Genomic DNA, 16398 nt, shown 5'->3' with positions numbered 1-16398 from the left:
AGTGTGGGGAAGCCCTCCCCTAAACCATCCCCTCTGAGAGTGGTCAATGTTTACAAGCCCAGAGCCCCCAGCCCAGGGACTCAGATCATTGTTGTCCTTTTCTGATCCCAGTCTTCCTAGGCCCTAGCTGACCCCTGCTTCTAGGGTTTAGGGGGAGAAGAGATCATTCTGTGTTCCCTGGTCTGCCTTGTACCTACCATGTCCCCTGCCTTATCTCCACCTTGTGTGTGACTTCCTTTTCTTCTTCCTGCCCCTGTAAATATTCCTCCCAATAATTTGGTGTGTAATCTCCCCAAAACAAACAAACAAATAAATAAATAAATAAAAATTAGTACATGCCTAATATAGGCAGACCCTGGATTCCATTCCCAGAACAGCAAAAAAAAAAAAAAAAAAAAAGGAAAATAAACAATGTCACTGCTGGTATCAGCCAACATCTCAGAGGAAAAACAGGAACCACTACCACCATCCTGCACTGAAGGAGGCCAAGTGGAGGTCATATGCCATCAAGTATTTGCTGGGGAAGAGGTCTTTCCCATCTCCAAACCCTCTCCTCAGTCCTCCAACTCTGGTGCCCAGAAATTGAGAGTAGGACATCATAAAACTCAGTCAGGAAAGAGCACGTGGCCAAGGGTGGTGTGGCCTGGGAAAAACAAACATTCCCTGACCCTCCTGGCTATGCAATGCTCCAGAGCCATGTGCAAGACACCCCCCACCCACAGTTTTCCTCCCTTAGCACCTCTCTCTATAAACATCTCATTTTGTAAGGTTAGAACTGCCCCAGATGTGGCCAAAAAGCATTGTCAAATACAGATCAAATCAAAAGCATTGAACGCAATGGAGATTTTTAATATGCTTGAGTAAAAATGATGTCAGTCTCTCCCCAGACACCCCATATCAAGTGACCTTTCCAGCTTAGATGGGGACCTGTATATGTTCTATGAAGAAAGAGAAGATACTCTTCAAGACCACCATGAAACAAATCCAGACAACATAAAGCCTAAGGATGTCATAGCTCCCTTAGGAAAGTAAGAGAAGCTGGAGGTGGTGGCGCATGCCTATAATCATGGTGACTCAGGAGGCTGGGGCAAGAGGATCACAAATTCAAAGCCAATGTCAGCAACTTAGCAACACCCTATCTCAAAATAAAAAAATAAAAAGGGCTAGGAATATGGCTCAGCGGTTAAGCATCCCTGGGTTCAATCCCCAGTACCCCCCAACAAAAAAAAAAAAAAAAAAAAAAAAAAAAGAATGGAAGAAAGGAAGTTCAGTTCATCCAAGAGTGAGAGACCCTCACCCTACACCCGTCATTCATGGGACTAGTCATGGTCACTCATCTGGGGTGGGTAAGAACTGCCTGTGTCAATATTCAACAAAGAACAAAAATCTGTCTGCTTCAATATTCTTTAACCCAATCTATCCCTTCCCTCATCTTGGAATAATGCCCACAACACACACCTGTGTCCTCACGGAAAGGCCAAAAAGTATTAATGCTTCACAGCAGAACACAAGCCAAGGGAGTGATGGCTGAACCCAGACTCACATCTCAACTTTATTCACCATCCTCATAAAGGCTCTTCTGTACAGTGGAGAAGAAAGGGGAACAAGGGTTGGTGACTGTAGACAGGACTTGACCATCAGCAAAGGTCACAGGGATGACCAAAGGTTGGCAACCACAAAACATGGAAGCCAGGGTCTGCTCCATCCAAGTCTCACCAGGACCCAGAGCGGGTTTCAGAATCCCAAGGGCCTGACAGTACAATGCCCAGAAGCAAAGTCTGGGAACCCTGAGGAAGCTCCTGAGGCTTCACCGAGGCCTACAGGGCAAGGGTGTCTTTTATAAGCCTACGCATGGTAGTGGTGACTGAGGTGCCCAGGGCATCAGTAATTTGAAAGGAGATCTTGTAGAGGTAGGGCTGCACGTCCCGCAAGCCTGTGTCAAACACGTTGTCCACTTCCGACTGTGTGGGCATCTTGGGCAGGTACTCATGCCGGTTCATCACCTCCACAATGTTGATGATCTTCTCACACAGCTTCTCACCCACCTTCTCCCGGCAGATCTGCCGCTCCTGCTCTGTGGCCAGGGCTACCACATGCACCTTCACGGTCCACACTTCCCAGGGGATGCACTCATCTGAGAAAGGCCAGCGAGACTTTTTCTTCTGATAGAACTCCAAGGACATCTGCCCCAGCCCATCGCCACCTGAATTTCGCAGTGCATCCTGGGAACAAGGGATAAGAGATGAGCAAGTCAAAGTCTCTGAGGAGTTCTTTCCTTGGGGGTCCTGCTCCTGAGTCCTAGGAATTATACTCTCCTAGCTCTATTAGACCTTTAGGAATGACAGGGAGCAAGACCCAGAGAGTTAAGGATTTGCATGAGGGTGACACAGCCAGTCTGCAAATAAGTGGTTCAAGCAAACTAATGCTTGTCTCCTAGCCCAACACCTCCAGCTTTATTAAGAACTGATGTTATGCTGGGTATGGTGGCACATGCCTGAATGCCAGCAGTTTGGGAGGCTGAAGCAGGAGGATCGCAAATTCAAAGCTAGCCTCAGTAACTTAGCAAGGCATTAAGCAACTCAGTGAAACTCTGTCTCAATAAAATACAAAACAGGGCTGGGGGTGCTGGGGATATAGCTCAGTGGGCAGAGTGTTTGCCTTGCAAGCACGAGGCCCTGGGTTCAATCCCCAGCACTGCCCCCCCCCCCCAAAAAAAAAGAGGGCTGGGGATGTGGCTCAGTGATCGAGTGCCCCTGAGTTCAATCTCTGGTACCCACCCCACCAAAAAAAGAACTGATGTTATGTCAGGCACACTGGCACATGCCTATAACCCCAGCCATTTGGGAGGCAGAGGCAGGAGAACTACAAGTTTGGAGGCAACCTAAGGAATTTAGCAAGGGCCCCAAGCAACTCAGCAATAACCTGTCTCAAAATAAAAAATAAAGAGGGCTGGGTATGTCACTCAGTGGTAAAGTGCTCCTGGGTTCAATCCTCAGCACCAAAAAAAAGAACTGATGTTATAACCTGGTGCAGTGACATATGCCTATAATCCAGGGACTTGAGAGGCTGAGGCAGAAAGATCACAAGTTTGAGGTCAGCCTAGGCAACTTAGTGAGACCCCATTTGAAAATAAAAAAATAAAAAAGGATGGGGCTATAGCTCAATGACAAGAGCATCCCTGTATTTAACTCCCAATTATCACGAAAGAAAAAAAGAAAAAAAATTGGTGTTATAGAAAGCCAACACAATGGCACACACCTGTAATCCCAGCTTTTTGGGAGACTGAGGCAGAAGGATCCCAAATTCAAGGTCAGTCTTGGCAACTTAGTGAGACCCTGCCTCAAAATGAATTTTTTTAAAAGAGGGGTGGTAGAACACTCCTGTGTTTAATCCCCAGTACTTGGGAGGGGGGCAGGATTAATGCTGTAGAAATAATTCTGGTCTGTAGGAAATTTAAATAAACAATTCCACTGAATCTTCTCAACTCCCCAAAGTAGGTACATTACCTTCATTCTACTGAGGCAAAATGAGGCTCAAAGGAGGAAGGTAATTTCCCAAAGTCACATGCCTATAAACAGTTGCACCAGGGTTTGAATATAGACTGTTCAACTGCAAAATTCTTCCTTTTCTTCTTTTATTTTTTTGTTTCCTTATTTTCAGTACTAGGGATTGAACGCAGGTCCCTGTACTTGCTAGGTAAGGGCTCTACCACTGAGTTATACCCTTAGCCCTAAATCCCTCTTCCATCATCTTATTCAGGGCCTTCCCCCTCCACAGTCCCAGCCCTTTGGTCCTTATCCTTATAACATTCTCCAAGCAGGATCCTTATATAGAAAGAAGGAAGCCAAGAAACAGAATGAAGAAGGGGAGCTGAAAGACAGGCCAAACTTGGCTAACTCTCTGAGAAACAAATGGAAAAACTAGTTCAATAATTCTGCCTATCTATCCCATCCCCATGGGTGTAGGTAGCCCCATACTCCTCCTCCCAGCGAGGACCCTGAAGCACATTTCAACCTAAGTTAGTGACAATCCAGAAAATGAGAATGCCTCAAATCCTGAACCACCCATCAGGGAATAATCTCTCCTTCATGGACAAACCAAGGTCACATGACCCTGACTGATGGTTTCAATGGCCTAGAATTCTACAATGCACTTTGTGTGCTATGCTCTGTTCGAAACACTGGACACAGTTGACTCATTTAGTCCTTGTAGTACCACACACCTGATTTCACATACAGTGGAGTCACTTTACCTAGGTGAGATTTGGTTGGTATAGTCTCGGTCCAGAACCCATGCTCTTACCCCCACTGCTTTGAGTGCCTCTCAGAGGAACAGAGGGATAAAAAGGCTGCTTCTCTTGCAGAATAACTAGGAAACCTCATGAACTCACTCTTTCTGGGCTTGCAGGGATGTGGGGAGGGGTTTTTTGAATGTTGTGGCCTGGAAGGGGGTCCAACTAACACTAGGCAACTACTGCACAGTGCATGACCCTATAGCCCTCAAAAAAAAAAAAGAAAAAGAAAAATTTCCCCTTGATTCTTTACAGGTTTTAAATAGCCACTCACTGAAATAGGGAAACACCATGACTCTCAACAACGATAAAGTTAAAAATCATCCTGCCATTCCCACCTCTTGAGGTGACCAACATTAGCACCTGGTGTGTTCCTTCCACACAGGCACATAAAACCCGTGCCACACTGCCCAAAGGGATCAGCCATCTTGGATGGCAGCTGCCGAGTCAAGCAGTCTTCCCTCTGAGGGAGTCTCAAATGCAAAAGGCCCAGACCAGAGAAAAGTGAACATAGAAACAGAGACATGTCAAGAGAGAATTGTGGAGCCAGAGAGAAGGTCAAGACCATAGGAGCAATGACTCCCACGGGAGTCTGACTGCCAACACTGTAAGGGCTTCCTGCTGTCCCTTCTTCCCTAAGAATTTGTTCCCGCATCCCAGACCAACACCCAACTCTGAGAGGAGTTCTTCTTAGAGCCTGAGAGTCCAAGTCACACTCTCAGGAAGGAGAAGCTGGTGCAACAAAGAGGGTGGACGAGCGTTCCTCAGGCTGTCAAACCCCTACCTTGAATTCCCCGACGACCTTGCGCAAGGCACGGTCCAGCTCCTCGGAGGAGACCCGCACATAGGTGAAGTCAATGAAGTCACAGTCGACATCCTGGGTGCCCACGGTGCCGATGGAGTAGGTGCCCTCCTTCTTGTAGTGGAACTTGCCTGTGCTGCGGTGTAGGAGCACCGTGTGCAGCACAGCCAGCATGGCCTCCTCCACCTGCCGCCCCTCCACTGACATCTCCAGTACCTCCGAACGACAGTTCATCCTGGAGCCACACCAGGGCAGGTGACAAGGACAAAGACAGGGAGCTTTGCCCCACTCAAGGGCAACCCTGCAAGAAAAGCCCAGATCAGAATGCTGACACCTTCTGAACCATATGCATTGACTCAGCTCAGCCCCTGCCTCTCCTTGCCCTTCTCTGTCCTTTGGAAGCACCTACTACCAGAAATTCATAGGCCCTTGGGATCAGAGAGTTTCAAGGTTACCCATCCAAACACCTGTTTGAGGTTTGAGTTCCCTTTACAACAATAGGTGCAGCGTGCAACAGAGGCTCACTGTGTGACACGTGCTGGGCACTGGCCACATAAAAGCAAGCCTAGCACTGCTATTAGGAGTTGAAGGAACGCAGAAGAAACAGGCCAGTAAATAGTCCCACTGTGATGAGAGAAGATGAGGTGGGAATAAGAAAACAAGACTAGAGTCTGACTTCCTGGGACCTTGAATGAATAGATTAAGGCACTTGGACTATCCTGCAGGAAGTAAGAGTCAAAGCATTCCTGTACTAAGATCAAATCTGGGGCCAGGGAGATAGCTCAGTCAGTAGAGTGCTTGCCTTGCAAGCACTAGGCCCTGGGTTCAATCCCCAGCACCACAAAAAAAAAAAATAAAATAAAATCTGTGCATCAGAAAGTTAAATCTGGTGGGATGGGAGGCTGGGGTGTATCTCAGTTGGTAGAGTTCTTGCCTCCCATGCACAAGGCCTTGGGTTCAATCCCCAACACCATTAAAAAAAAAAGAAAGAAAGAAAGTTAAATCTGGGGCTGGGCACAGTGGCACACACCTGTAATTCCAGCGGCTTGGGAAGTTGAGGCAGGAGGATTGCACATTCAAAGCCAGTCTCAGCAACTTAGTGAGAACCTAAGCAACTTAGCAAGACCCTGTCACTAAATAAAATATAAAAAGGACTGGGGATGTGGTTCAGTGGTAATACACCCCTAAGCTCAAGCCCCAGAACCAAAATCTGGCTGGACACAATGGCACACACCTATAACCCCAGTTACTCAAGAGGTTAAGGTCAACAGCTCCAAGTTCAAAGCCAGTCTTAGCAACTTAGCAAGAACCTGTCATAAAATAAAATTTAAAAAGGGCTGAAGATGTAGTTCAAAGATAAAGCATGAGCCTAGCAGGTGTGAGGCCCTAGGTTCAAGTCCTAGAATAAAGAGAGACAGAGAGGGGCAGCAGGGAGAGGAGGAAGTTAACTCTAACTAAAAGACAAAGAATGGCTCTTAACTATTTTGGGGTTACAGCTTCAAGACGTCAAAACCCGAATGACACACTCACACACTAAACCTCACATATTACCAGGGCCATCCAAACTCCAGAACTGGGTTTGAATCCCAGTTCTTCCACATGGGTTTTTGTTTGTTTGTTTTGTTTTTCTGTTTAAAGAAACAGGGTCTCGCTGTTTGTCCAGGTTGACCCTGAACTCCTGAACTGAAGCAATTCTCCTGCCTCAGCCTCCTCCATGGCTGGGACTGCAGGCACAGGCCTACACCCAGCTCTCCAACATCTTGCTCTGTTCTATGGTATAGATCTTAAATGTTCCCCAAAGGCCATGTGTTGAAGGCCTTGGTCACCAGCCTGTAGCACTGGTAAGTAGTGAAACTTTTTAGAACACTATAGACAGAAATTACAGCATTGGGGGTGTGCCACTGAAGATGACACTAAAACCCTGGTCCCTTCTTTTTTTGCTTCCTGATCACCATGAGGGAACAGCTTTACTCTGCCATGCCCTCCCTGCCAAGATATTCTGCAATACTACAGGGATTAGAGCAAGGAAAGGTTAAGGCAATACATGTACAATACATGTTAAAAACAATGACTCAGAAGCCAACCAGCCTGGATTGGAACCCCAGTTCTGCCACTATTCCCTGGGTGATCTTGGGCAAGCTGCTTAACAACTATGTGCCTGCTTCCCCATCTATAAAAAGGAGATTGTAGTAATAGCTACCTTAAAAGGACAGTCTCAAGAACTGAATGAGTTAGCATGTGTAAACCACTTACAGCAATACCTGGCAAATAGTAAACATTCACTAAGCATTAGCTGCAGTCATTCATTATTATATTGTTATTGACTAGAGATGATGCAAGGCTGTTACAGCAATGGCAGGGGGACCAAGAGGGAGAGAACGGACTTGAGTACCAGAACTTAGTAACCAACCAAACATGAGCCCAGAAGAAGAGGAACACTCAAGTGTCTCAGCTGTGTTCAGCTTGCAAACCACCCAACAGGGAATTCACTACCTCTCACAGCACCTCATTTCAACTTGAGACAGTTCAAGTCAGTTATTCCTGCTCCTGAAGGCATCTGTATCTTGTGCTTCAAACCACTGATTTTATTTTTTTAGTATTGGGGGTTGAACCCAGGGGCACTTTACCACTAAGCTACATTCCCACTCCTTTTTATTTTTTCATTTGAGACAGGGTCTAGCTAAGTCACCCAGGCTGGCCCTGAGAATATGATTCTCCTGTCTCAGTCTTTAAGTAGCTGGAATTACAGGCGTGCACCACTGCACCCATAAAACCACCTGGATTTAGCTTTCATAGCTGAAGCCACATAAAATAAGTCTCAGCCCTTTTTCACAAGTAAGTTTTTCAGAAATCTAGAGGCAGCTCTCTGTCCAACCACCTCCCCCCTTCTAACAAGTTAAATAAACACGCCTGCTCAACACCACATCCTAAAAGACTCCTTGGTGTCCTGGCAACTCTCCTCTGCATTTGCATTGTCTCTCCACCTTTTAAACAGTGGTGCTCAGTAGTGGAGCACACAGAGATCGGGCTGGCTCAGTCTCTCACCTTGCAATCCAGGGCCTATCTGTATTGTCAGGTGTTATTCTCACCTCTCCCACCAGACAGTTCCTGAAGGACAAAGACTACAAACTTTTCAACACAATACTCAGTTCCCAGTACCTGGTACAAAATAACTGCTCAACAAATCCTGACTCAGGAATTCCAGGTCCTTCCAGGGGTAGGGGTTGCAGAGTTTGTTTCTCTGAGATCAAGGATAAGATGGGTTATTTTGACCATTTGTGTCCTTTAGTTTTAACTCCATCCTGTAGCTTCTCACCTCCAGTTCAGTCCACCTTCTTCCACAAACTTTCATGCAGGTCATACAACTCCATACTCTGGCCCCAAGTTCAGGCTCTTCCCTCAATCTCAGTTTTAATCCAAAGGCCCACTTCTCCAGAAAGTCAGTCCTGACCTGCCCCAGCCTCACCTGGTCCCTCTGTTCGCCCCAGAGGCTGACGGATGCCTTCTCAGAGGCGGTCAGAGCCCTGAACACCACCTATCCCACCTTATGCGTCAAACCTAAAGCGCCGGACACTGGGGTTCGGATCGCCCTTCCGCCTCCTCCCGCTCGGACATCACCTCCGCAGGGACGCTCTCCAACCTCCGCGAGGGCGCTGAGCCGTGAGACAGACTAGAAGAAAAAACAGAAGGTTGTCTGGTTCCGCAACTCGGGTGGGAGGCTGGCAGGACATCCGTCGCCGGCGAACTTCCATAGTCCAGGGAACCAGGCAAGAGCTGGCTCCTCAGACGTCTTGGCGGCGGCGCCCCTAGCCGCCCCCGGGATTCGGGGCTAGCCCTCATGCCCGCCACCCCGGGGAGCATCCGCACTCGCACAGGACAGGTGACGGGTTATTAAGACGGTCACCTACCTCCTCGAACTCGGATCCGGGACCCCGCAGGACACGCGACCCCACTCCCCGCAGGCGACAGACCACCTCGACGAGAACGGCGCCGGGACCGGAAGTCCTGGTCTCGCCCCGCCCCTGGAGGATGCCACCTGCAGCCGCCGGGGAGCGGCCCGGCTCAGCCGAGCCCCGACACCACTGTAGCTGCCCATGGGATTTGAAAACTCACAGGATCGCATACATATACTCGAGTGATTCTCTGTAACTTCGGCACTGCCCTTTTCTTGACTATTCCTTGGATCGTAAAATTTGATAGTAAGAAGTATCCCCCTCATTTGGACGAGTCCATTTACTCAACCAGCGAGAATGTTGTTTCTGCCGGAATAACTTATTTCCGCCATAGAGATGGTAAGGAAGGAGGGCCGGATGGGCTCCGCGCTGCCTCCCTTGGCAGAGAGGAGTCAACGGCGGTGAGATGCATCCCTAGCACAGAGATTTGGTCCCAAATTTTGAATTCCGGGATAAGAGCATCCATTCCCATAAAATTAGGGGCATACCATCTAGAGAGAGGTCCTAAAAATGAGCGCACGCCAGTGTGCTGCATGACGCCAAGTTAATGACAAAACTTGAGCTTGTTCAGCTTGAATTATAGGCAAGATCTCTCCCCCTCGGTCCTCACCAAGATGTTAGAGAAAGGGACTAATCTGCGGGTTACTATACAGCAGCAATACCTGGCGCGCTACCATGACCGATCTGGTGACAGTTCTTGTAAGGCTTGTAACTCTCTGTTATCACTCATTCTGATTCCCTCTATAAACAGAGAACTGCCATGAGGATCAGAAGAGATAACTCATATGGAAAACCTTTGTGACTTATAAAGTGTTCAGTGAACTTGAGTGCATTTTTAGTGTTCTGTAACTGCCTAAAAATATGTTTCCTTCTGTATGCAGATTATAAACTCAGGTCAGAATTGTCAGATGCTCTGTTAATACCAGGAGAATCTGTCATGCCCCCATCTCCAACAGGGGGCACTGCTGAGTTTACTTGAAGATTAAAGTGCTCGTTTTCCTAACACATTTTATCTCCCAAAACAGTAATAGATAACATTTATTGAGTGGCATGAAAAGGGCACGAATCTAAGCCAGGCACAGTGGCACACGCCTGTAATCCCAGCCACTTAGGAGACTGAGGAAGGAGGTCAACCTGGGCAATCTAGCAAGTTCCTGTTTAAAAAAAAAAAAAAAAAAGACATGATTTTAAATGTCATATATATATATACAGCTGATACCTATCAATCTTTGTGGATAAGGAATTGATTCTGGGAGTGGTTAAGCAACTTGCCCAAGGTCACTCAGTTAGTGGCAGAGCAAGAAGTACAAATCTAGTGCTCTTTACCACCTCAGTGTTTTCTCCAACAGGACCCTCCTCCAATACACCCCACTACCACCACCAGTAGTGTGCTGGTAAATGTTTAACATTTACTGTCTAGTAGGGAACTGCCTTGATTTGTAGCATTTTTGCCAGTTTCCTACCATGATAATTTCAAGCTACAGGACATCATTGAATTCAGAGTTTGAATTGAATGAACTATTAGCTCTTGATCATCAGGGATACAGTATCCTGAGAGCCAGTACCAGTAAGCTTAAACACACTACTGTCATCGACCCTACCCTTTGGGCTCCCCTTCCTACCTATTCTTCCAAACACAGCTGCACTACCCCGGCCTCTGTCTCCGGCTCCCTCTCTCCCTCTCCTCTGTTCCCTATTCCCCTTCCTTCTTCGCCATGGTTCTACTTTTGTTCAACCCCCTGCCTACGTCCCAGGTGTGGGCAAAACTCCCTGGGAAGTCTGGGAGACTTCCCAGGATCTGGGGGAAGAAAAGGATGCCTGCCCTACAAGACCTTTTCTGGAGCCTGCACAAAACCACTAGGTCATCAGGAGAGAATGTTGACAGGACAGAGCCCATGAGAAAGGTGAAGGGGTGGGGGGACCCAGGGAAGTTGGAACCAGCCCTGGTGTGCAGGTGAACAAGGGCCTAACCTCCAGATCCCGCCAGTGAATGAGGAGAGTGACTTACCTCTGTCCACCACACCACACACACACCATCTCAAGCCCTTTGCTGCCAGTATACTGCCATCATCGTCATCATCATCATGGAGCCCTATTAGACACCACGCCAGCACTCCCTGGGCACATCTATGCTGATTTCTCCAAACCTTCCGAGATAGATAGCCAGGTGTGGCAGCACAAGCCTGTAATCCTGGGGACTGGGGAGGCTGAGGCAGGAGATCACAAGTTCAGCCTCAGCAACTTAGCAAGACCCTAAGCAACTTAGTGAGACCCTGTCTCAAAATAAAAATTAAAAAGGGCTGGGAATGTAGCTCAGTGGTTAAGTGCCCCTGGGTTTAATCCCCAGTACTGGGAAGGGAAAAAAAAATATATATATATACATATGTGTGTGTGTGTGTGTGTGTGTGTGTGTGTGTATATATATATATATACACAATTCTACCCCCAGTCCCAGTTTATAGATAATGAAACAAGCTCAGTGATGTGCAGTGGTTTGCTGCAAGGATTAACTTTTTGTGTCAACTTGACTGGGACAGGAACATGCAATCTGGTCACACGTTATTCTGGGTGTTTCTGATGAGATTAACATTTGAATTGGCAGATGGAGTATCGCAAGTGGCCTCCACCTCATCCAATCAGGTGAAAGCCTGACAGAACAAAAAAAAAAAAAAAAAAAAAAAAAAAAAAAACTGGACTCTTCCCATGCACAAGGAGAACTCCTGCTTGACTGCTTTAGGGCTGGAACATCAGTCCTTTCTGGCTCTACCTGGGCCTCAAGACTGCTGGCATTAAGGCTGAAACTACATCAGCTCTGCTGGCTCTCTATTTGCTGACTTTAGATCTTGGGACTTGTCAGCTTCCATAACAGCACGAACTGATTCCTTATAATAAATATCCCTCTATTGCCCTACTCCTGTGGGTGCCTGTGTGCATGCATGTGTCCTATTGGTTCAGTGTCTCTGTAAACACTGACTAATACACTCACCAAGGCCACACAGCTAGCTGCTCTTTCCTCATTCCACCAGCCTTTACCACTCTTGTCCCTACACCAAAACTCATCCTCCCCATGAAGGCTTCCTTGCCTTAAGGTGAGGTTAAGTCCCCTCACCTCTCTGATCTCACAGCTAGCTAGGCCTTGCCTCCTCCTACCACCCTGAATTCTTCCAGGGAAATTTTCACTGCAACTCAGACCCAGGGTCCCACTTTTATTTGAGTAGTCGGGTTAGGGAGGGGATCTTAATCAAAAAAGTGGTATGGCATAGCATGAATTCTCCCATGCCCTTACCCCTGAGGATTGAGATGCAATTGTTTCATTCATTCATGCCTATATATGTAACTGTCCACATGCCAAAGGGAACAAGTCACGATTCTCTTTTTTTGTACTGGCAATCGAACCCAAGGGCCCTTAACCACTGAACCACAGCACCAGCCCTTTTTATTTAGAGACAGGATCTTGCTAAGTTTCTTAAGGGCTTCACTACATTTCTGAAGCTAGCATTGAACTTGTGAACCTCCTGCCTCAGTCTCCCTAGCTGTTGGGATTACAGTTGTGCACCATCATGCCTGGCTAACAAGTCACAATACTTGCCCTCTGAGAGCTCCTAGTCTTAAAGAGGTGAGATGGACCAGGAGGTACACCTAGGCAAGAAAACCCAACAAGTAGGGGGAAAAATGATAGGAGGTTCTATGGGGGCCACTAGTGTCATCCCAGAGATGCCGGTGGCCGGAAAGAGAAAGTGGCATAGTCAGAGAGGAGGAGTCCCAAGCCCTGTTCTCTGCAAATTAGGAAGTGACCGGGCACCAAAAGAAAATCAGGACATCTGCTGAGAACACAGGATGGCAACCTGAGGAGATGGGCAGAGAAGGGGGGTTGGTGGTTCCAGGAAGAAGTGGAGCTCAGGGGGTTATTCTGGGAAGTCCTTCTGGAGGAGAAAAGCCAGGCTGGAGGAGAGATCCTGCTGAGGGCCAAGGGAGACATGGGGTTCTGAGGCAGGGAAGGCAAGAATAAAGGGAGCCAACTTCTCAGTCAGAGCCTAGGGCCTCAGCCGGCCAGTCAGGCCACTGAGCAGGGCTCTCAGCCATGCCTGCAGCAGAGGCCCATGGAGGGACCTTGAAGGCCAACCCAAGACCTTGGGAGTAGGCAGCTGGCGTTGCCTGGTAAGTGTGGCCTCGGATGGCCCCACCTCATCCTGGGGTGTGCCTAGAGGAGAGCTGAGCCCCAAAGCTGGCCCTGAAGGCCACCCCAGCCGCTCCAGAGCTGACCCCAGTGGCGTCACAGGGAGTGACTCAAGCCTTAGCAACAACAATGAGTGGGACTGACGTCAGGCCGGGGGCTCCTGACGGTGGCCAGCCTGCCTGGATAGCCAGCACCGGCCTGCTCACTCTCCAGCCAGGGCAGGCCATGGGGGTGAGGAGGACCCTCTATCTCCTTCTAACCTCTGCCCCCTAGCATCCTAGACAGTGGTTTCTCTTCCTCCCACCCTTTCTGGGATGTCACTCCCAGCCCCCACCCTCCATGGCAGAGGAAATGCCTGGGCGGAAGGGAAAGTGGAGAAAGTGGCAGAGAGCGTGAGAAAGAGGCCCCTCCCAGCCCCAACCTGCCAACCTCTTCAGGCAGCCTCAGGTCCTGGACCAGCCAGGGTGTGTGTCTGCTGTCTGTTCTGAGAGCTGGGGATCTGTCCTTCTGGGCTGGGAAGGGTTCCATTTCTTTTTTTGTTTTTTAATAACTTTTTTTAATGTGGTGCCAAGGATTGAACCCAGTGCCTCACACATGCAAGGCAAGGACTCCACCACTCAACCACAACCCAGCCCCCTAGGGCTGCATTTCTTGCTCTTCTGGAAGATCTGTGTGTTTGTCTTCCAAGGTGGGGTGGGGATTGTGCTTCATTTCTGTGCATCTGTCCCTAGGGAGTGAGGAATCATCTCTTCTCCCTGCAAGGGTTGTGTATCTGTTCCTTTGGGAGGCATTTGTGTATCTGTCATTCTTGGGGAAAAAGGATTCTGTGTGACTATCCTTGCGAAAAGGAAGAACTATTTATCTACCCTTGTAGGGGCAGGTCTGTATTTATCCCCTGGGGGATTTTTTTCTGACTCTGATTTCAATCCAGGCAGGGGGCATCTCTGTCTAACCTCAAGATATCCCAGCTACCTGGGCCCCTGGAATGGGGGTCTAGTTTTCCTGCTGGTTACCCCAAGGCTGGGCTCCCTAGTGGGGGCCCCCAGCTAGGAGGGCAACACCAGTCAGCACCCTGCCCGCCTGGCTGGAGCTGGGCACTGCTCCCTGCTAACGCAGCATGTACCAGGACAGGCCCCCCCGCCACGCTCCCCTCCCTGGCCCAGCTGCCACCCCCAGCCCCCGCAGCCACACTGAGTCTGATTTATGGTCCTAAGTTGAGGCTGGGCAGTGCCAGTGCCTGGGTCAGACCTTGAGGAGACCTGAAGTGCCCCCCCACCAGCCTGGCAGGCTGAGGGCCCAGCAGGAGGTGAGGGGAAGCCAGGGTGGTGGAAAGGAGGAGCAGAACAAGGGGCTATAGGTGGCAGGTGGGAGGCCTCAGCCAGAATCTCCAGGGCCCCATAGCTCTTAGGCCACCTCTGAGTCCATTTGGGGACCCTGTAATGGGTCTCCTGCCCTCAGATGGGGCAGCAAACACTAGGTAGTAAGGAGAGCCTTTCCTTGGCCTGGTACTGACTCCTCTACCCACCACAGGGGCTGAAGATTTCTAAGTCCCACTAGCCAGCCTAGGCCTTCACCCAGCAGTCCTCCAGCCTAGGGTCAGGGAAGGACCTGGGCAGAATTTCACCTGAGAGGCTGAGACTAGGGTAGGGTTGGAGGCAGAGCTCAGGGCGGAGCCCACAGCCTGAGTTTGAGCACTGGCTACTCTGGGGGACAAAACAGCTGCCAGCTGAGCTGTGGGGCTGTAAGGTCAGGTCCTGATAGGGCTAGAAGCAGGGTGGACCAAGGTTCACCTGTTTGGCCTCATCCTCCAAGGAAGTCCAATAGTCCTGGGGTCTCTGCTGCAGTCAGTGGGAGAGGTGGGAGCTCACCCAGATTTCTAAGCTAAAACTCCCTGGGAGTCCCAGGCCCAGCCTCACGTGTTGGCCACCGGCATTGCCCTGGGTCAGGACACAACTCTGACATACCTAACACAACTGCCTCGTGGCTGTCAAGTCTTCACTGCTCACTGTCCAGTTAACAGACGGCAGCCTCCCACCTCTGACAGGCTCTTTCGGGCTTCCCTCTACAATCATAGAGGGGACTGCCCCACAGCTGAACGTGCCTGGTGCAGAGTGGACCATGTAGACAGCACAGCTCGACTATGGTGTGGTTGCTTATGGCCTTCAGAAGTTTCTTGCCTCTCCATAACCAAGGCCTGTGGCTGAGCCAGATGTGAGGTGTCTTCTACCCCAGGCCCCAAGGAGGGGCCATCAGGCACAGTGCCTACGGCACAGAGCTCCCCCTCGGAACCTGGACTTCAGGCCATCCTTCCCAAGTCACAGTGGCACCTCAGGGCTGGGGAGTGGGTCAAGGCCTCTGGGCACTGGGCCCAGTGTGGGTGGGTGGGGTGGGAGAAGACAGGGAGGCAGGCTTCCTGGGTCTCCATGTGAGGACAAACAGCAGGCTTTGAGGCCTTGGAAAATCCCGCCCGGGATTCCAGGCCCTGTCGCGTCACTGCCTTTTGACTATTGTCCCCATCGGAAACGGGCCCAGCCCCCGGCCAGCAGGGACAGAGCAGCCATTGTGAGGCCCCACCAGCCTCAATGCCCCCTTGTTCACCCTCCTCGCCCCTAGCAAGATGTGGAGGCCAGGTCCTGCAGTTGCTGAGAGGAAAGAAAGGGCCTGCCTCCAGGCTCCAGCCCTGGGTGGGGAGGGTGGGGCGGGGTGGGACTAGAGAATCAGCCAGCCCACCACACACGCCCTGCACCCCAAATGTCACAGTCCTAGTTCCATCTTCACTAGGAGCTTCCTTTTGTTGTACTGGGGACTGTGAACCAAGGTGCATTCTACTACTGAGCTACATCTTTAATCTTATTTTACTTTTGAGACAGGGTCTTGCTAAATTGCCAGCTTGAGATTCTCCTGCCTCAGCCTCCCTAGTACCTGGGATTACAGGTGTGCACCACCACACCTGACTTGAAACACTTTGAAGTGTATTCACTCGTGTAATCCTTATATCAACTTCATGAAATAGATTTTCTTTACCCCTGATTTGTAGATAAAAACACTGAGGCACAGAAAAGTTAAGGAACTTTAATGAACTTGTTTAATATTACAGCTTTCGAGAGCTGGAGCCAGGATCGATTGATTTTTTTTTGCTGTGCTGGGAACTGAACCCAAGGTCACATGCATGCGC

General features: G+C 49.4%; 1 protein-coding gene across 7 annotated transcripts; it reads right to left on the bottom strand.

Annotated features, from left to right (window-relative positions):
• Positions 1 to 1539: 1539 nt before the first annotated feature.
• Positions 1540 to 9110, bottom strand: Atg101 (autophagy related 101). 7 transcript variants are annotated; one of them, XM_047549547.1, is made up of 5 exons: positions 9002 to 9110; positions 8638 to 8763; positions 8253 to 8334; positions 5076 to 5394; positions 1540 to 2222 (listed from the first exon to the last, which is right to left on the bottom strand). In XM_047549547.1, the coding sequence occupies exons 4-5, from the start codon at positions 5325 to 5327 to the stop codon at positions 1818 to 1820; spliced, it is 657 nt and encodes a 218-aa protein (XP_047405503.1). In that variant the 5' UTR covers positions 5328 to 5394; positions 8253 to 8334; positions 8638 to 8763; positions 9002 to 9110; the 3' UTR covers positions 1540 to 1817. The 7 variants fall into 7 exon arrangements, with proteins under 7 accessions (XP_047405503.1, XP_047405505.1, XP_047405507.1 ...); XM_047549549.1 differs by having other exon boundaries at positions 8652 to 8763; positions 9002 to 9104; XM_047549551.1 differs by having other exon boundaries at positions 8712 to 8763; positions 9002 to 9090.
• Positions 9111 to 16398: the final 7288 nt, after the last annotated feature.

This window comes from Sciurus carolinensis, chromosome 4 (assembly GCF_902686445.1).
Source record: "Sciurus carolinensis chromosome 4, mSciCar1.2, whole genome shotgun sequence".
In the NCBI taxonomy this organism is placed as follows: Eukaryota; Metazoa; Chordata; class Mammalia; order Rodentia; family Sciuridae; genus Sciurus; species Sciurus carolinensis.
The sequence above is the reverse complement of the archived record's forward strand: the minus strand, read 5'-3'. Positions and strand labels throughout refer to the sequence as shown.

Excerpts from the sequence above, each read along its gene's own strand:
- Atg101 (XM_047549546.1), bottom strand. The coding sequence starts at position 5,327 with ATGAACTGTCGTTCGGAGGTACTGGAGATGTCAGTGGAGGGGCGGCAG. Across the intron at positions 2,223-5,075 it reads AGGTCGTCGGGGAATTCAAG|GATGCACTGCGAAATTCAGG; the intron begins GTAGGGGTTTGA and ends CCTTGTTCCCAG.